Consider the following 21,640-nt stretch of genomic DNA (forward strand, 5'->3'; position numbering starts at 1 on the left):
TGGGATTATTATCTGTTATATGGACACCTAGTATGTGCCCAAAAATAGTCAGTCAGTCAGTTCAGTCTCTCAGTCGTGTCCAACTCTTTGCGACCCCATGAATCACAGCACGCCAGGCCTCCCTGTCCATCACCAACTCCCGGAGTTCACTCAGATTCATGTCCATCGAGTCCGTGATGCCATCCAGCCATCTCATCCTCTGTCGTCCCCTTCTCCTCCTGCCTCCAATCCCTCCCAGCATCAAAGTCTTTTCCAATGAGTCAACTTTTCGCATGAGGTGGCCAAAGTACTGGAGTTTCAGCTTTAGCATCATTCCTTCCAAAGAAGTAACAAACTGCTAATGGTTACACAGGCTGGATGTGACCCAGGTCAATCTCATTCCCAGGTCCAGGCATTTCTCACCATATCACGCAACTCTTGTAACACGGGACCCCAGTGGTATTTTTATGCTATATCCCTGTTCACAGTTGACTTTCTGCTGGTTTTATTTTGTTTTGATAATTTTCTGTTTCTGAACTTAAAGATACTTGGTTAGGATTGCATATTTGAAAGAGGAATTTCAAAGTTGGAAGGGACTGGAAAGTACAGGTCTATTTCTCCCTTCTAATTATTGATTTTTTAAAATATCACCCTTTATTAATTACCCCCAGTGACAAGGGTATAACTTTACAAAGAAACCTATTTCATCATTTGGCAGCTCTGATTCTTAAGATTTCAACTCAGAATGAAAAAGAGTTTTAACAGATCCCACTCCTTATGATTTCAGTTGCTCCCCCAAGTTATTTAGTTTCCATAACTCCACTCCAGTATTCTGGCCTGGAGAATTCCATGGACTGTGTAGTCCATGGGGTCGCAAAGAGTTGGATGTGACTGAGCGACTTTCACTTTCACTTTCATCCCTCACAAAGTAGATTCCCATAACAGATGTCACAAACTTTTAGGCCATCTAGTCAGCATAACTCTATCTTGTTGTCTTCTTTTAAGCAGCCTAAAACCACGGGAGCATTTGAGGCAGCAGTTTTCCACTTGTCCCTTTGACAGGCACCTTCGGAGTTTGTGCAGTGGACAGGGAGTGTGTCCAGTGCTAGGTGTGCAGAGAGGACTGAGAAGTAGTCTGTGTCCTGGCAGAGCTGTCTCATGGTCTGATTTGTATTGTGATTACTGTTGACCTAAAATCATCAAGTCCTTTCCACACATGTCCACTTACTATCGACAGAGGAGCCTGGTGGACTACAATCCATGGGATTGCAGAGTTGGACACGACTGAGTGACTTTCACTTTTTTCCACTTATTATACTGTCTTTCCTGGTCCATGTATTCTTGCCTTTTGGTTCAGTGCATTCTCCATGTGGATCCTAGGTAATTTTCCTCCTGTGAGATTTGGCCTGTCATCATTGCCTGTCAGGAACTTTCTGAATTGATTCTGTCAGCTGCTGTGTTCACTGTAAGCTTTGTGTTATATGACATTTGTTAAGTTTGCCTTTTATGTATCTTCACCTGAGTCGTGGGTCAAAACATAACAGTAAAATACTTAAACAGACTTAAGGATGGAGCCCTGAAGGGTACCACCAGAAGCCTCTCTCCAGGCTGACATTCAATCATTGATTATCACTCACGTCCCCGATCGCTTCCTTGTATTCAGCATGATTTGTTTATTACTAGTTGCTGCCCAGTCTCCCTTGCTAATCCTTCCTGGTGAGCTGTAAAAATCTTTTGTCAAGTTACTCTCAAGAAATCGGATTTTTTTTTTAAATTACCCACTTAAGGCAAAGAAGCCTTAGAGGTTTGCTGAGCCCATTAGATTCAAAGATTATATAGATCTACTGCCCTATAGAATATTTGAATTCTGCACCAGCTCTTCCAAGTCATGATTCTGATTTGGCTTCCACACTTGAAGTGATGGGGAGCTAGTGATTTAAAAGGTAATCTGTTTGTAAGCACTGTGGAAGGAGACTTTTTTAGAAAAAGTGGTATCAGGGGGCCTTGACAAAAATAATTTTAAAATTTACTTGGAATAGTAAACAGTTGAGGACAGACAGGGAGCATTTAAAAAGAAGGCTAGTATGGGAGTGTTTTGCAGTAACAGACATAAAATATACTGTAACACTATGGAAGTGTGGTCCTGGCTCAGGAATTTGCAGACAAATCAATGAAATGGAGTGAAAAGCCCATAAACAGATTAGAGTATGCATTAAAATTTAGTGTATGATAGAGGTGGCATTTCTTCAAATCTGTGGATAAAAAGATAGATTATGGTACTGGGGCAATGGGCCAGACATTTGCAGAAATAAAGTTAGATCTTTGCCCTATATTATACTCTGAAATAAATCTTAGTTTTATTACTCTTAAACATTTAAAAATGTATAAACATAAAAGTACACCATAAAATATATCTGATCTTAGCATAGAGAAAACCTTGCTCAGAATACATGTAAAATAGAATTCGTGAGGCAAAAATTTCCCTAATTAAAAACCTTTATGTCAAAAAGCACAATATACAAATTAAAGGGCAAATATTTTTCTCTTTTTTTTTTTTTGCAATGTATGACAGAGATTAATTTCTTTAATATATAGAGTACTTATAAATCAATAAATAAGATGAACACCCTGATAGAAAAATGGGCAAAGAAGAAATACAGTAGCTAGTAAACAGTAATTGAATTTTAACCATTGTGGTATCAGAAATGCAAAATTTTAAAAAGCTGCATTTCCCATCTCAAATTGGAGATTTTAAATAGATAATACTTTTTTTGAAGAGGATGAGGGGAAACAAACTTATACACTGTTGGTACCTTTCTGGCAGGATATATCAAAACCTGTTAAGTTATACATACTCTTTGGCTTGGTACTTTTCCTTCCTGGGAGTTATCTTAACACAAAACTATGAACACATGTATCTTAGTATCATTTGGTATCATTGAAACTCTGTGTTGAGAAGGATTCTGAAGTCTTGTCTGGGCTCAGTAGAGGCGATGCTGTGCTCAGTGTGGGATTTTGCCCTGGGAGAAGAAGGACCTGGGAGGTGTGCTGGACACTGACTTTTCCTGTTGTGGAGTATTTAACGATAAGAGGAATTGTTCAGCCTCTGCTGACAACAATAAGCAAAAATTGTACTTAGAACTGTATACTATGTAGGCTACTTTTGGGTAGGGGGAAGGCCAAGAGTTGAGAACAATGACTTAAACTTACCAGAGTATTATCAGTGGTTATTTCTGGTTAATAAGGTTATAGATGATTTCTGTTTACTTTTCTTCATTTTGGCCGTTTTTAAGATCTCTGTTTACTTTTTGAGTGCTTATCTTTCCCCAGTTTTTTATGAAAAGTAATGTTTTATCATCAGAAAAAAATATATATAAATGTTATGGTTAAAAATAGTAATGGAGAGAATCAGTGGTAAGATATTGTATAAAATAGGGACATGTTTTTAAAAATGATAGTCTCTAGATTTTGTTCTTGCACAGTCTCCCGAGTTCTGGAGAGAGGGTGTTTGCCCAGCTCCTTGGTATCTGTTAGTTGATGAGTCAAATGACTTCAAGAATCCCTGCTTGTGTTCCTTTTCTTTAGCAGGCATCTATGGATATGTAGAGACAAAAGATCTAATTTCTGGTTTATTTGGTGTGTTGTATTTATTTTTTATTAAACTCTTTATTTTGTATTGGAGGATAGCTGATTAACAATGTTGTGATGGTTTCAGGTGAACAACAAAGGGACTCAGCCATGCATATACATGTATCCATTCTTATAATTCCTGTTTTTAAGCAGCTTACATCCTAGAAGGGAAGGTAGACATATTATAAATAATAATTGTAGTAATGGAAATGAGAGCAAACACATTGTGCTTTTTGCACAGCAAACATTTTTAAGTGCTTTATGTGTGTTTGTTCATTAACTTTTTACAGTAGCCTGTGAGATAGGTAACTTTATTATTCCATTTATTATACAGATAAAGAAACTGAGGCATAGAGAGGCTAAGTAAGTGGGTTAGTGAGGTTCAGAGCCAGGCTGTCTGGCTCCAGAGTCTGTTTAACCACTGATTCCTCTCAGTCAGGTATTGTTCAGTTGCTCTACATGGATTCCTCATTGTCTTCTCAGAACAAACTTTCCTGTCCTGCTCATCAAAGGCTTAGTGGGCATTTCTTCAATGTCAGACACTTGGGAAGGGCATGCAGGGCTGAATGCAAAGCAGTTCTGTCTTAGTGCCGTGGGGTTGGTTGGCTGAAAGGTATAGGTGTGGAAATGTGAGTGAAGTATTATGCTACTTAAGGTATGGGGTTACAGAATGCCAGACTTTACCTGCTTTTACTTTGGGATGTTCTTCCTCAGCTCATTGGAAAGGGGCTGGGGAGGGGAAGGTATTTCTGGATGGTAGCAGAATCTGTATTTTCCTTTGGATAAGGGGGATAATTGGCCCTTGATCTGAAGTGACAGGAAAGAGAAGTCCTTTCTGGATTAGCAAGATGACTACCTTCAGGGCAACAAAGTGAATTGCCATTCCAAGGAGTAATGGTAACTAATCCACAGAACTGGTGGGCAGATAGATCACTGAATGCGGCAGAATGCTTTCAGAGCCTCTGAAAGGGGTGTGACTGCAAGGGTAAGGGGAACCCTGTAACGAGATCTGAATCCAAAATTGATTTTTGTAATGAGGAAATCGATTTCCCAAGGAAATTGTGTGACACTGTGATGTTTGGATGAGCATTCTTCTTGGTTGGTCTGTTGAAGATGCTTTGACAGATTGTCTCTCTGTCTGGATTATGTTGCTGTCTGTTCCTCACTACTGATTGTACCCCTCCCCCTGCAATGACACTGTCTTGTTTTCCCTTCCTAGGTTTATGGAATCCGAGCTGGACCTCAATGACATCATTCAGGAGATGCACGTGGTGGCCACCATGCCAGACCTATACCACCTTCTGGTAGAGCTGAATGCTGTTCAGTCTCTTCTCGGGCTGCTTGGACATGATAATACAGATATCCTTTCAGATCTGTCCTCAGTAGGAAGGCGGATGGATGTGGTGGGGGAGCACTGTTTGCTCTCCTCTCCTGTTTGTCTCTGCTGATGTCTGCTGTCACGTCTGGTGGTCTATTTCCATTCTAATTATCTCCCTTCTTGAAACACACGCTGCTTTTTACTCATTTGGAAGTCTGGTTTTTAATCTACTAATAAATCTTGGGCAACCCTTAATTGTCCTATTTGCTGTTATTAGTATTAGAATTCATCGTGATGTATCTGTTCTATATTAACAGCATTAATTTTTCAGGATCTTGATTTGGGAGCCCATTATATAGGCAAGACCAGACAGGATTTGCATCTGTTGATCTAGACATCATTTTGTTAACAGATGGTCCAGTGGAGCCGAGCCTAGAGGAGACCATGAACCTTCCTTTAGTTTCACATTTATTGTCCAGGAAGACAGGGATTTTTATCTACTTTGTCTACTGCTATATTCCCAGTTCCTCTAAAAAGGACTGAGTGCACATGACAGTTAATGTTTGTTAACTGAGCATTAGACATAAATAGGCAATCTAGGTTTGACTCCCAGCTTTATTTCTAGTATGAAATTTGGTGCCCTCCCGCCCACCCCCAGCCCTTAGTATTCTCGTCTGCAAAAGTAGATGAGTTATGTCACTGGGACATAACCAGATTTGGGTGCCTTAAGGTCTAACAGTCTTAAGGGCATAGAACATTATTAAATCATTGAAGGATCTAAACATTGTGAATTTAGTTTCTCAGTTTGTTTTCAAGACTTAAATGCTATAGACTGTTCTGTGGGTATGATACTGTGTATATTCATGGATGGCGTTTAAAAATATATATATGTGTGTGTGTGTGCTCACTGTCGTGTCTGAATCTTTGTGACCTTCTGGGCTGTAGCCCACCAGGCTCCTCTGTGTTGTTCAGTTGCTCAGTCTGTCTGACTCTTTGAGACCCCGTGAACTGATGCTCTCCAGGCTTCCCTATCCTTCATTGTTTCTCTGAGTTTGCTCAAACTCATGTCCTATCTGTGTGTGTGTGTGTGTGTGTATAAACATTTGCCTTTCAGTGTTGTTGAGAGGATTAAAGGAGTTCATATGAGTGCTAAGCAATTTCTGATACTTAGTAGGTATTTAGTAAATGTTGCTTTTAACTGAAGCTGAATCATGACTTCCAAAACCTTTCTATACTTTGTCTTTGTTATCAGATTCAAAACCGCTTTAGTGGAAAAGGTTTTTGATGTGCCTGTGGTCGTGGTCATGGTCATTAAAGCAAATTCTTTTCCAGTAGTTGTTCTGTTTGAATCCAGATTTCCGAAGGTAAGAGACAAATGTAGTTAGCCTGCTTGAGTGATATTCATGGGAGATCTGCTGCTGCTTCATGTTATTTTCATCTTTCTGGTAATCTCTCTCCTGAGAGCATGTCTGACTAGGTTCTTTCCTGCCTGATAATTCTCATAGAAATAAATCAGTGAATAATTTTAACTCAGGCTTCTTGAAGGGTGATCTTAAGCCGTTTCTGATACTTCATGCAATGTTCGACAGTCTGGAGAATCTCTCTGTCAGTATCCGGATTGATGCGATTATTCCCCAGGTTTCACTGGGTGGTTCTGGGTGGTACGAGAACCCCAGTCAGTTAGCTTATTTTGGGTGAGCTCAATATGGGTCTCGTGAATTCATTTGAGAAGCATGGCTCTGAGTGCTTATCAGGCACTGTGCTCAACCCCCTGGAACCGCAGGCTGCAGTGATGCTCAAGCAGCATCCGTCAGTAAACATAGTGGATATCTAGCATAAGTCCTGTTTAGGATACTGGACTTCAGGATACCTATTTAAGGTAACTGGCCCTCCCAGAATTAGAAACCAAGAGTTCTAATTGTTACTTCACATTTCAGCTTAACTACAGAAGGGTAGATTTCAGAATCCAAATGGACTTTAGAGATGACTTCGTCCAGAGCCTTATTTGTTTAGTCAGTAATATGCCTGAGGTCCAGATGTTGAACCACTGGCTGTTGCGGTAGAGGCTGGCACTCCAAGCCCCTGGTTTCCAGGCCAGGGTCCTCTTCTACTGCACCCTGAGTCTTTCCCTGTACAATTCACTACATCCCTGACAGAGTTGCAGTGTCACCCATTACCTTGTGTATTGATACAGCCGTCACCTGTTTTTGTTTCTGGAAACACAACTCTGATTTCTTTTTTCTATTCCTGCCAACTCAAAATAATAGTGGCAGCTTTCTGAAAATACTGACATTTTGCTGATTCACCAGCCTGGTTCCTGCTGGGGAGAAGACTGACGCAAGAAGTGTGCTCGACATGGCATACTTGGGAAAGGCAAGGGCACAGATGTTCCAAGTTGTTAAGTTCTGGTCTTTAAAAAGAAAAAACAAAACAAAACCAAGTCCCCCTGTAATAACTTCGACAGACTGTCATTTCCCTCCTGTTTTCTCAAAGCTAAACTGGTTTTCCCCTCTTGCTGCTAACCTTCACCCTGCTGCCCTAATGATATTTTTTTAAATCTGATTTTTTAATTACGCCCTACATCAAATTTAAAGTGCACTTGAAATTTTTAAAATTACCTAGTTTTAATCAGATGCAGCAACTAGGGTAAATGTCATCCTCCTCCTAGTACCATTTTTCTTGAGTGTGGTTTCAGGGAAGGGTCAGCCCTCTTGACTTGCATCTAACACATTCTCAGTCTGTTGGAGCGTTGATCTCCCAGTGGCTTTGCACTCTGTTTCTTGTCTTATCTGTGATCTATCATGGAAATTTTCCTTTAGGAAACGGTTGTTAACAACTTACTGTTGTACAGCTGTAACTGCCCAAAACACCTTACCATGAATAAACAATTTCATGGCAGTCATGACTTAAATTTTTAATCTTTTTTAACTCTTCATTTATCAACCACAGCCATACATGGCTTGTTATGTTCCCAGCAAGCACAGGTCATTTTTGCTTTGTCCTTTTCTGCGAAAACATAAACTATAGGGATTTTAATTGGATCAGAGGCTGGTCTGTTGTAACCTTAAGAGGCAGAGGATGTGAGAAAACAGCTTGTGCCTCGTCCTTTCAACCGTGAGAAGCTGCTTCAGAGTTTATTCTGGCGCTCTGCATCACTGCTGCTGGGGAGGGCTTGTCAGCGCTCCTGGGCCTCATCTCCCCGCCTTGAGAGGCTGGAGCTCAGCCGTCAGTTGGCTGCGGAGAGGAATTCTGGTCTGTGAAGAGCACCTCTGGGGGTGTGGGGGAGAGGAAGGGCACACCCCTCACGCAGTATTGAAGAGTCACTCTGGATGCATTAGGAGGAAACACGAGGTGGGATCCAACAGCTGTTGCCTTTCAGAAATCGGGCTTTTAAAAACAAATTTTCCTTTAAAGTAAATCATTTAAACATGTTTAGAGCCCTTTTTGGTGAACCTTTTGGAGTGTTTCTACCGAAAAATGAAATCAAAGGTACATTTAAAGATATCAGTATTTTTTAATGTAGTGCTAAACAATCAGTTCTGTGGCCCAGGTTTACTCAATTCACCTAAAGGAACGAGAAGGACTGAAACAAGAGGAAGATAGAACCCCAGATGATGGCTACCTCTGCTGCTATCACCAAAAGAAAAAAAAATATCTAGGCACAAAATCCATAAATATCTGATTTTTGCATGTCATCTGCTGTGTTCTCAACTTGAGGGACGAGTCAGTGGAATCCTTTCTAAAGTCCTATGGCAGATCATGCCATTTACTGGGTTCCTTCTTTGTATGATAAGCCCTGTTGGGTGCTATTAGGGTGGCAAGAAATAATAACTCCAGTTGATAGCAAAAACACTTCCCTTGCTGTGTGGTAAGTACCCTTGGAGTGTTTTGCACAGAAAATACCACTGGAGTTCTGAAAAAACACACATCGTCTCTGGCTTGGCAGTGATTAGAGAACTGGGCGTTGGAGATGCATAAGCTTTTGATAGATTAGGGATTAGGATGCGTTTCAAGTGTATTTTTACAGTGTCTACCTTGGCAATGGAGATTGCCATTCCTCACGTGCTGGGAGCTGATGTCCCCGTGTAGTCACCTCAGACTTACATGGATATCAGGTCCATGGCTTTATTTATTTTTAGAGTCATGACAACTGCCCCCATCTACATACACTCTTCTTTAATTTAAAAACTGCTGAGTAATCTAAACCAAAAAAAAATTTTTTTTCAAATCTGCTTTCTCTTTACCCATTTGTGATTCAGAAAAATGAGGTCTCATTGTACTTCTGAGTGAACTTCTCAGGTGGTGCTAGTGGTTAAGAACCCACTTGCCAATGGAGAAGACATAGAGATGTGGGTTCCATCCTTGAATCAGGAAGATCCCCTGGAGGAGGGCATGGCAACCCACTCCAATATTCTTGCCTGGAGAACATCACCGACAGAGGAGCCTGGCGGGCTACGGCCCACGAGGTCGCAAAGAGTCGGACATGACTGCAGCCACGTAGCACTCAGCACACATTGTACTGTTGACTCAGGGCATCAGTACGGTGGGTTGTGTGCTCCTGCGCAGGAAGGGGGGTTTCGTTTTGTTAGTTGCAGAGTGGATTATTGGTGCTGATGGGGCAGTGCTACTTTGTCTGAAATAGGGAGTGGTTGTTAGCACTATTTTTTTCCACATTACTGCTTAGTTTTCTCAGACCCTAGTAAGCCAGGAAACTTGAGTGAAGTTGTCCTGTTGGATTTTGTGAAAAATTGCTGTGGGAACTGGAAAATAAAGAGCAGGTGGGTTTTTGTTTTTGTTTTTTTTTAATATAAAGACCAGCAGGGATTGTTGAACTTTAGCAGTCTGAGTCTGTGACTGTGACATACCGTATTATCCCAGAGGGTGTGTACAAGGAGTGCCTCGTGTTTGAGCCCCCATGCTGATGAGCAGGAATAGGGCTGGGAAGGGTTTGCACCTCCTCAGGACTTTCTTCTAGTTGGACTGGAAGGGAGTTGGTTATTGCTCCAGTACTATCCTGCAAGCAGTGTCTAACAAGACTTCTGTGTCTCAAGCTGTTGTTTTGCTGGGAGCTATTCTCATCTTGATATTTCTAGAATCAAAATTACATGGAAAAGAATTTACTTCTTTTTCTCATTGATAGTCCAACTTCCCTGATAATCTCTACTGATAAACCGAACACTCATTTTTTGGAGCTGTTTCAATACACTCTGAAATAAATCAGATTAGATGAAAAGTACCAAAATGGCGGTCTAGAAAAAGCATCTGTTAATGTAACTTTTGATCTTCTTATGAGTTTTAGGTGAATTCCATGTCTTTGGAGGGTTAGGGTGGTTGTGGCCTGCTTGGGACATTTCCCCTGTGCTGTGGTAGTGCCCACTAACATTTATTGGGTACCTAGTAAATGCAGAATGAGAGCCTTTCCCCCACTCATGTTATTTTGATTAAGGATTGGGATAAAATTAAGGGTCTAGATTCATTCTAGGTAGTTCTCTTTCAACTGCTAGAAAAGGAGGAAAAGACCATTTTGTCTGTTTAGAAATTCATCTGCATTAGTTGAGCTATATCTAAGCATTGTCCTAGGAATAAAATTTTAAAAAGACTTAAAAAAAAAAAACCCCACCCAGATTTGTTCCATTAAATCAGTTATTTACTGTGACTCTAGACTGGTCATTTTTCTTAAGACACGTTTTTGAAATGACTTTTTTCAGGCATCTGCTTAATATATTTTATTCCTCTTTATCTTTTTTTTTTAAATAATTTTGTTCCTATGGCCATATTTCATTGGAGATTAATGAAATTAATGCTCTGTTTCTGCCCTAAGACTCTCCATGAGATCAGGCCAAAAACAAGTATCTAGAACCCAAAACTAAAAACCAACACCCCTCTTTTTGTAAAAAGCCATTGGGTTGTGGACCATTTTGTGCCCAGCTGGTCTTTTCTACTTCACTTCTTATTATACTGGTTTATTGCCCCCGTAGTGGGCAGGTGCTGAGGGAGTGAATGGGGTGGCCTTTCTACCTGACTTGGCAGAATAGGCTGTCACAAACTGTGTTTTAGTAATTCACAGAGAGATAGGCTCTCTGTTTTCCTATTACACTGATGGGAGAGCCTTTTACCTTGTGAAATGAAATTGTAACTACAGTGGAAAAACCTATCACCCATGCCCAGAGTCTGCTTGTGAAAAAATGCTGGCTGGGTGGCAGACCATGCTGAATTTTCTCATCAAGATTGAGAGTTCATCTGTCTGTCTTTAGTTTTGCTTCTTATTCTTCTTTCTGGTCCTCAAATGACCTCCCATCTATGGGTCATATTATATTACTCAGGAGTCGATTACAATTATGGACTCATTTACTGCCTTGCTGAAATGCTATTTGGTGAAAGTTGAGAATTTACATAAAATCAGTTAGTGCTAGAATTGCTGAGTTGTTTGCCAGACCTGGTAGCTGGTAACTTGTTTCTTGTTTGATTTCTCAACTGAGGCAGGAATGTAGGCAAGGAGATATCCACTGGACCATTATAAGAAATAGCTGCTCTTGATAAGAGTTAGATATTTATTCTGTTCCTATATAAAACCACCACCATTATCAAATTTTCTTTTCCTTTTTTCTCCAGGCTTACTGTGACCCATTTGTGAGCATGGTATAAGAATAATCAAAGAAAAATATGATAACTGCCTGTCCCATAAAACTTTAGAGGCCGAAAAAGAACTTGATCAATCTGAGTTTCTGTGGCATAGCTGAAATATAAAATTAGATTTTCAACCCAGTGTAACCCAAAAAGGGAGGATCGTGTTGTTGTTAGCTTAAATTTTAGATTTTAGAAGTTTTAGAAAAAATGAAGGCAATAGTGAAGGTGTGACCCTTCTGTGGGAAGAATTGACTAACAACGTTTACTATAGTGCTTTCTTGTTTTCTCAGTACTTTGATTTAATTGCCCTTTGACCTTCATGATGTCATTTATTCCTTATAGTTACTGGGTGAGATAGGCTGGGCAGAGATCATTACCACCTTATTCAGATGAGGCAAATAAGCTATACGGAAATAAAGAAGCTTGAGCGAGATTGCATAGTATTAATAATTTGGCGATAATTTGGTTCACTAAAAATAGGAAGCAAAGATAAATATGATATGGCCCCATCCTTGAGTTTGCTGTGACTCTTTGTCTGTTTTTTCACATATATCCCACATGTTTTTTGAGGTTAATGTTTAATTAATAATCGTCACATATCAGGTTAGTAAGTACTTAGTGAGGCATGACGTTGGGAATGTAAAGATAGTAGCTATTGCATGCCTGGTTCACATCCTTGTCCTATAGACATTTGACTCCACCGTGGGTGGATGGACGGATGGATGAAATGTCGTCATGCTTATTAAATATACAGATGGATAAATAATATTTTTACATCTCATGTGTAAAAACTGTTCAAGAGAATCAGTATGGGAGCTTTTTAGATGAGAATGACGGGGGTGTTGTCAGCATTTTGTCCTTTTTCCTGGAACTTTAATAATTTATGATGGAAATAAATGACAGTCCTTTTCTCTGTTATTATAGTAGGGTCATTAGCTAGAATTTAGTTGTAGTTAAAGCTGGTGTATATTCCCCTCTGCATTAATATGAAGAGTAGTGGCAGCGATACTGTTTTTGGAATCATTGGAACCTAGCATTCTCCCTTACTGTTGCAGTGACCTTTAGGTACGTTACTTAACCACTCTGAGCTTTCACTTTCCTGTCTGTAAAATAGGGATCATGCCATTGTGAGAACTGAGCAGCACAGTGCTTATTTGGCATAATGATGACTTTTTAAAAATGCTAGTGATTATGATGGTGTCTACTGCAGTGTTTAGAAAGGGAGAACTATTAATTCCTAATGCTCAGCATTTCTAGAGGTTAGTTTGATTAGGCCATTTAAAAAAAATTAATTCAGTTTATGTATTTTGGTTTACTATATGTCAGTTATGATACCTGGTCTTTTAAGTCAAAAGCTTACTAGTTACTTTGTTAGTAAATACTGTATAAGCAAGAAGGAATTTTGTCCAGAGACCTTTTCTCTTTTCATATACATTGAGTTTCATAGCACACCCATGTTTTGCACAAATATTACTTTAATGTGCAAGAGAATAAAACACAGAAAGCTTATTCGTGATGGCCAATTTGTCAGTTATAGATAAAAACAAAGCTTTGAATAATTTTTCTTTTAGCAAAAGGTATCATAAAATATCTGTAGCATCAGTTGGCAGTGAGCAAGTCCTGTCATTCTTGTTAATAGGTCCTATATCTTTCTTATTATCTTTTTCTTTTCCAGTTTGTATTGAAACTGCCCTGCCCTGATAAGACCTTCATCGTCTTCTGGACTCTTGTGTGTGTGGTAGCTTCAGAACAGGTTTTGCTCCTTCAGGCTTGACTTTGCCCCGCACCCCACGTCTGCCCACTCCCAACCCTCACAGTGCTATTTAGTGCTTCCTGCACATAGCTACTAGGTTACTCTTCCAAGACATTATTTTCTTCATATGATTCTAGTTATAATTTTCTCCCCTCCTTGCTTTCCTAATCCTCTTTCTTCTCTCCTTCATAGACCCTCTTACATTCTAATCTCTCTGCCTGTATTCCTGATGTTTTGCTTTCCAGTTTACCTGCCCTCATCTTTTTAGTTGCCTCTTTTCTGACCAGTCTTCTTCTAGCAAATCTGTCCCAGTTCAATTTGATTGCTCCATATTTTTAGGATGTCTGCAGTTCAGGTTGTCTGTATTCCTCATTTGTTACACATTGATAATCGCCTATGGTATATAATGGTTTGAAAGTGAAAGTGTTAGTCACTCAGTTGTGCCCGACTCTTTGTGATCCCATGGACTGTAGCTTGCCAGGCTCCTCTGTCCATGAAATTCTCCAGGCAAAGATACTGGAGTGGGTAGCTATTCCTTTCTCCAGGGGATCTTCCCAGCCCAGGGATTGAATCCAGGGCTCCCACATTGCAGGCAGATTCTTTACCATCTCAGCCACTAGAGAAGCCTGTATAATTGTTTAAATGTCTTTAATTACCTTAACTTCCTCGTTTTATTGAGGAGGAAACTGAGGCCCAGAGTGAATGGATTTGCCTTTGTCTCTATCACAGTGCTTAAGCATTCAGGAGATGCTGACTGACAGCAAGTGGTGTGTGTGTGTGTCTGTATGTCTGTATGTCTGTATGTATGGGAAACTTAGTTTAGTTCGGGCTTCTTGTTGTTTAGTCACTAAGTCATTTCCAACTGTTTGAGACCCCATGAACTGTAGCTGCCAGGATCCTCTGTCCATGGGATTTCCCAGGCAAGAATATTGGAATGTGTTGCCATTTCCTCCTCCAGGGGATCTTCTGACCTCGGGATGAAACTCGGGTCTCTTTTCAGGTGGATTCTTTACCACTGAGCTACTAGGGAAGCCCTTAGGTCAGGCTACCAGTTTACCAGTTACCAAACATAGCTCCTGTATTCTCTTCTTTGTGTGTCCTTTCTCTTACGTGTCCCCCTCTTTCTCTTTTTGCCTAGTCCGTAATCATTGTTGTTTACTTTCCTTTTGTGTTCAAAGCAGAAGTGTATTTAAGGGTAAGGGAGGTTGGTGGAGTCTAGCACAGTCCAACATAAATCCTTCCCTCTACAATCTAAATCTGTTTGTCATGCCCTGATTTCTGAAGACTCCTTGGTGAACACCAGCCATCTAATCTCAGAAAAAATCATTACTGTCTTTGAAGGTAAAGTGTACAAGGTAGTTAAGATTTTACTTACTCAGTTCGAAGAATTTAAATTATGAGGTAAGGTTAACGGTGTTGGCCTATTTCTCACTGGAAAAGCGACCACCCAAGTGATCTACTTGAAGCTATGAAATTTATGAAGATGTAGTGAACCTATGGAATAAGTTGCCAGGAAGGCAGCATAAGGGAAAGAGCCTGAGTGAAGCAGTTACCAACATTTATTGAACAGCCACTGTGATTAGAACCTTGTTGAAGAGATGTTTATAAAACTAGAGTGTATTAAAGGTAAACGGTGGTGAAGCAGTTGACCAGGAATTGGCTGGGAGCCAAATATTTTAATAGAATGTCACTAGGGTTTTCATTGGAGAAGGCAATGGCACCCCACTCCGGTACTACTCTTGCCTGGAAAATCCCATGGACGGAGGAGCCTGGTAGGCTGCAGTCCACGGGGTCACTAAGAGTCGGGCACGACTGAGCGACTTCACTTTTGCTTTTCACTTTCATGCATTGAAGAAGGAAATGGCAGCCCACTCCAGTGTTCTTGCCTGGAGAATCCCGGAGACAGTGGGCCCCCGTCTATGGGGTCGCACAGAGTTGGACATGACTGAAGCGACTTAGCAGCAGCAGCAGGGTTTTCATATGTGCGTGTTACCCTTAATGTTCTTCACATGTGTCCATAGCGGTGGTTGATTTGCTTCAGGAATTAACAGACATAGACACCCTCCACGAGAGTGAAGAAGGAGCGGAAGTGCTCACTGATGCTCTGGTAAGTTGCGTGGCCCTCTGGGGTTTTGCACGTGGGTGAATGGTGTCCACACCATCCCCACCATTGTCTCTGTGTGTGGTGTCAGGGAGAGAGAGCTCTGTGGCAAGGCTGGACTGAATAAGAATATGAAAGGAGAATGCAACCTTGGGGTATCTTATTCTTTGGAACTGTATTAGGGCAGGGGGTATAGAATCCTGGCGTTTATTGACTATCTGCTGTAGGCAGGCCTTTACACTTTATTTGGTCTTCACCGTGTCCCCTCAGAAGGGTGTTACTGCTCCTATTCCCACTTACAGCCATGGAGCTGAGGCTTTGAGAGACAAAACCTGCCTATGGTCACACGGCTGGGATTTGAACCTCTGTTCTCTTTGACTCCAGTTCTGGCTCGCCCACCCTCACCGTGCTGCTTCTGACCTCTTTTACAAGGAGCTTTTGAGGAAAAGAGTTTCTTTTCTGCTCTCGGCTCTAGGCTTTGTACTCCCAAGTGCTGGTATCATTATTACTTGTTTTGCAGATAGGGAATCAGAGAACGTTAAAAGCAAGAACAAACTTTCTAGCTTACCCCGGCCCAAGTAGCAGCCCTTGACTGCAGAAGTCAGGGTCAGCTGATTTCTGTGTCCCGTTTTTTTGAACCTAGGCAAGGCTTCAGAGCCTTCCTCAGCTGTTACTCCAGGCAGCAGCCACTTGCAAGAGTTTATATGTGAGGTGAACCGATGTAGTCTCATCAGCCCACTCTACCCATGAGGAAACCCAGCGGCAGAAGTGAAGCCTTCCCCCGCGTCACTCAGCTAGCCCCTGTAATAGCAGAGATGAGCTCCCGCATGTTGCAGTCCCCTCTGCCATCCTGGCCCATGGCATCAGCTTCCCTCGCTGACCAGAGGGCCAGTGGCAGGGCCAATCCAGCCTCTTAGCCTGATACCACCTATGGACCTCTTATCTAACCCATCAAGCTATCTCTCTCCTCAAGTTTCCGTCATTTCTCTTCTCTTCTACTGTCTGATCTTTTCTCTCTGGTTAAGAATGTTAGTAAGTACAGGGTTTTTGGTTTTGTTTTGGGGGTGTTTTTTTTATAATAAGTTTATTTATCTACTTATTTTTTACTGTGCTGGGTTCTCCATTGCTGCGCAAGCTTGTCTCTGGTTGTGGAGAGTGGGGGCTACGCTCTAGTTGCGGTGCTCAGGCTTCTCATTGCAGTGACTTTTCTTGTTTTGGGTTCCCTAGCCCATGGGGTCAGCAGTTGCAGTTCCTGGGCTCTAGAGCTCAGGCTCAGCAGTTCTGGCACACAGACTTAGTTGCTCTGTGTCACGTGGGATCCTCTCAGATCAGGGATCAAAACCCACGTCTCCTGCATTGGCAGGGGTATTCTTTACCACTGAGCCACCAGGGAAGCCCTAAGCACTGGTTTTGTTGCAGTGTGCAGAGTTCATCAAAGATCGGTATAGCTCCTTGGATTAGAAGCACCTGGGGTGCTTGGTTAGGCTACTTTCTGGCCCCATCCAAGACCTGCTGAATTAGAATGGCTGGGGCTGGGACCCCAGATGATTCTGAGACCCCCATTGCTACACTGCCCAGCCCCTCCTCACCCTTCTTTTTCAAGCTTCTTGACATGAGAAATTTCCCATGTGCCATGCTCGCAGCTGGCATTTGGTGTGAATGAAGGGGTTGTGAACCCACTGGATATGGAGGACTGTCTCTTACAGAGAGAGAGGCTGGAGTCCAGCAGGGCCATTTGTGACTGAGTATGATGAAAATTTCTATGGCCATTTTTCTTTCAAGCTCCTTCCTGGAGCGAACTGCCACTTTTGTCGAATCCAGGACCTTTATTTTTCCTTTGAACCGCCGTGCAGAAAGAAAAGGACGGCATCAGGGTGTCTTTTGTTTGGAGGAGCATCTGAAGGAAGGCTGTGGCACTTGCTCCTTTTCCATGTCCCCACAGTGTCATTTGTGTAGTCTTGCCTTCCAGAGGTTAATTGCAGTGGCCCTGAATGAGCCTTCCTGCCTGGTCCCTGGACCGATTTTAATTATCATCCTTTGCCTGTGTGAATAGAGGAGATGAAAGAGGATCAGCTAGCTGGTCTGCTGCCTGTAAAACGGACCTAGAAACAGCAGTTCACACAAAAGCCCCCTTTTTGTCTTCTGTGTTGCCAGGCCCACCAACAAAAGCTGGATCTTGCAGATTTTATTGTTTGTTTCGGAAGAAACAGTTCATCCTCAGTCTGGGGAACCATTAAGTAGCTGCTGTACGGGGTTTTCTGTTTGTTTTGTTTAGTTTCTGTTTTATTATATTATTTTAAAGTTTTGACTCTTACAGCTTTATACTGGTGGGACTGGCATGAATCACAAACAAGTGAACATTTCTAGACTCCCATATATTATTTGCTGATCTGCAGCCAGTCAGGAGCCATCAGTAAATGTCAGACAGCAGAACTGGTAGGTGGTCTTCATCTGTGTTTTCCTACCTTTGTGCTGCATTCAGGAAGAAGTTTGATAAATATTCTCATATTATAAGGGTTGAGTTGTCCTCGTAGTTTTAATTTGGGGCCAATATCGGAGGCCTGGAATTGCACGAGCGGAGGCTAGAGGGCATATAGCAGGATTTATTGTGATGTGCAGTTTGCAGTTATTGCCTTGGTCTTTTTCCCAGTTGGAGGTCCTAGGCAATAGAATAGCACATTTGTAGGGAGAGAGTGCGGTCCTGGCATTCTCAGGGATCTTCAGGGTTTAAAATTTGGTTTACATCCACTGCTATTACTTACACAGAGGCGAATATTTGTGCTTTGTAACAAGTTGACTTGGTAGCCTAGAAAACAGATTTTTTTCTGAAGAGTGGAAACGCAAGACTGTTTGCTTTGATGGCAGTTCTTCTGGCATGCCTCTCTAAAGAAGACTCCTTGAGAGTCGTGATTAAATTACAGTCATTTCCCCACTTACTAGTCCCCAAAATTTCCCATGCACTTGGCAATCCCATGTCTTTGCTCACATCTGCCTTCAGCTTGGCAAGCCTGTCTTCCCCTGGGCTATTTGGAATACTCCTATTCATCCTTTAAAGCCTCACTTAAACCTCATCTCTCCTGAGTCTTATTTCAGACTCATCACCTCAGCAGAATTTGTGTTCCTCTACTACTTGGTACATCCCAGCACTCATCACATTGGCTTATAGACATCTTGTTATAAGCTTGTCTTTCCTGAGATGTGCTTCCCAGCAGGGGAGGGGCCAGAGTGGTGCTTTGTCACTTACCAGCTGTGTAACCTTGGAAAAGTTACGTAACCTCTCTGTACTCAGCTCCTTCTTCTGTAAAGTGGGAATAACAGTAGTAGGTCTATATATGAAATAGGTTGCAGCAGGCCTAAGTTTGCATTATAACCATATTACCATGTGCATTTTCAAAACTTATTGCTTGGTCAAGATTCAGTGGGTGTGTATGTAGGGGTTGGGGAGAGGGTTTATTATTGTTTTTTAAAAATGAAATTTCCAGAACTCATAGTAGGTAGAAAAACCCCAGTCAGACTCAAGAAACCTTGTTGGCAGATTGTGGAAGATAGAAAAAGAATCCTTCAAACCCTCTCATCTCCGCTCATCTGTCCTTTTCTTATTCCGTCCTTTTCTCTTGTATCTACCATCTCTGCACAAGTGGAAAAATACGACTGATTTTGCCCCTGAACTTTGTCTCGGTAGAATCTGGTGGAATATTGTTTGGCAGATATGCTAACAAGCGGAAATACCCAATGACTTATCAGAAAACGTCAGACTTAAGACAGTCACGATTTCCAAGGCTAGTGTTGCTGTAGCTGATGCTTTCATCCCTAAGAAGAATTTGTTTTTAGTTTCAGAGTTAGTCACAGGTCCAAAAAAATAGTCATGAAGGCGGTAGACCCAAAAGTGTAGAGGGACAGAATGCTAATTTGTGCTTCTTACTAGATGATATCCGGAGCTATGCATAATACAAATATTTTTCTGAGGGTTTTCTCAGCTAAATGTATTTTGACTGCTTTGACCCTCCTGCAATCAGATAAAATTGCATTTAACCCAGCTAAACATAAAGTTTCACACTTTGCAAGCTTAATAAGGCTGTTTGTTAGAAGTTAGATTTTTGTAGCAAGGATAAAAGATTTTCTCCAGCCAGACCCGTTACCAATAACCATCTAGTTCTGGAATTTGTGTTGCTTACTGCCTGGCTCAGTGGTAAAGAATCCACCTGCCAATGCAGGAAACGCAGGAGACACAGGTTGGACCCCTGGGTCGGGAAGATGCCCCAGAGGAGGAAATGGCAACCCACTCCAGTATTCTTGCCTGAAAACCCCCACAGACAGAAGAGCCTGGCGGGCTACAGTCCATGGTGTTGCAAAGAGTCAGATACGACTGAGCATGCATGCATTGTCCCCACCACCTTCCAGACAGCCAACTGTGGTAACAGAACGAAGAATCGAGGAAAGGGAGGGAAAATAATGCAGACACGGCAGCGGTAAGGAATTGAGAGTGGCGAGGCAGTTCACAGAACTGACAGTGTGATACCCGGCGGAGTTGCAGTGTCTGCTGCTGTAGGATTCAGGGAGATTACAAGTCAATCAGGGTGATTTAGGGGAAAACAAACAGTGACATGGTTCATGTTTTCCCCCAGATGTTTTTCTGTTTTCTCTCACACACCCAAATTGTCCAATTAATTAAGGAAACACTGCAGTGGATTTCTTTGAAGCTTTTGCTGGCTGTGAGATTTGAGAGCAAGATTGTATATCTCCTTGATACATAAGAGGGGAAAACAGCTCTTTCTCCTATTTATAGGAGCTCTCAATTCTGGCATCAGTATCTCCTCCAATCTGCAGCTAGGGTCCTCACAGCAGGGCAGAAAGGAGAGCCTAGCAAATCTGCTTCCTTGGTGATGCAGGTATCCCGAATTAGTCAACAGTTTCAACTTCTCCCCCATCTGGATGCATCCCTCAAGTCTCACCCAGAAAGAGTAAAGAGGCCTTATTTCAAGATGTGTCTCTCTTGCCATTGTTCCATCCTCAGGCTCAGTTTGAATTGTCTGTAGAGTGCCTTGTACAGAAGTATTCAGGAAGCATCAGTTGATGAGATCATTTCTTCCCCGTCCTTTCTCTCCTCTCCTTTTCCCCTCACTCAAAGTGACAGGATGTGATGGGAAAAAATAGTCTTGGAGTTGGTCACTTCTGCCACAAGCTCTGTGACTTTGACCAGGCTAATTAACCCTTCTGGACCTTTGTATTCTCACATGTAGAAGCTGTGAGGGATACTTGAGAGTAAATGAAGCAATATATGTAGAAATACGATTACAGTACACAAAGTAAATGTTTTGTCAGTTTATTTAAATTTAGCAAAATTACTGAATGTCTGGTATGTGTAGTGTTGCCCTTGACTTTGAGGAGTGTACCGAGATAAATGAGGGTGCAGTGTCTACCTTCACAAAATTTGAGTTTTTCTTAGCCCGTGCAAGAGATGGAACAGTGATAACCAGGTATCAGAGGAAGGAAAGGGCTATCTGCTTAATTTTTGAACCAGACCCGGGGTAAGGCATGCCGTATAGTTTCATTTAATCTTTACAACTCATTCCCATTTCCTAAGTGCAGAAGCTGGGGCAGTGAGAGAAAGGAGGCACCGTGGGTATGCAGCAGATCTTGTCGACCGGTATAGGTTTACTTATTGGCTGTGACTTGGAAATTTATTACCAGTAGATAATCACTTCTTGATTATTAGGTGTTTCTGTTTCCTTACTTATCTTCCTCGGGGTGCTCCTGGGTTCCTCAGTGGCAGTCTCTGTGTAAGGGCACACATTGTGTCAGAAGGAAGCATGAAGTGGTGTAAACATTGTTTCATCTAAGAAGGAAGCTTGGTTTTTGCTTCTGCCGCCACTGCTTAGTAAACGTGTGGTCTTGGCCAGGTCACTAATCCCTTGAATATCATCTGTATGACATGGCTACTGAAAATTTCTTGTAAGTGGTATGTGGTTATATGAATCAAATGAGAGAAATAAAATGGCTTTTTAGGCATTATACATAATAAAACATAAGGCATTTTATTATATTAAGATTCTTTTTGAGAAGGGGTCAGAAGTTCATCAAAGGTAATAGTTTCATAAAAGCCTGATTATGGAAGCTTAGAAATGGTTTGAGTTTAACCTGAAGTTTTGAGATCAGTGTCAAATACGGCAAGTAAACTTCCCAACTGAATATCTCTTGGTGCTGTAGTCGAGAAATGTGCTTCTCACTTGAA

At 41.7% G+C, this 21,640-nt stretch overlaps 1 protein-coding gene across 1 annotated transcript in view; it reads left to right on the forward strand.

The window, feature by feature from the left end:
• CTNNBL1 (catenin beta like 1) overlaps positions 1 to 21,640 on the forward strand; it is a 160,887-nt gene that overhangs the window by 42,619 nt on the left and 96,628 nt on the right. The window contains exons 4-5 of the mRNA XM_052650500.1: positions 4,829 to 4,968; positions 15,317 to 15,414. Coding sequence (XP_052506460.1) covers positions 4,829 to 4,968; positions 15,317 to 15,414 — 238 coding nt within the window. The remainder of the gene's footprint in view (positions 1 to 4,828; positions 4,969 to 15,316; positions 15,415 to 21,640) is intronic.

This window comes from Budorcas taxicolor, chromosome 13 (assembly GCF_023091745.1).
Source record: "Budorcas taxicolor isolate Tak-1 chromosome 13, Takin1.1, whole genome shotgun sequence".
NCBI lineage: Eukaryota > Metazoa > Chordata > Mammalia > Artiodactyla > Bovidae > Budorcas > Budorcas taxicolor.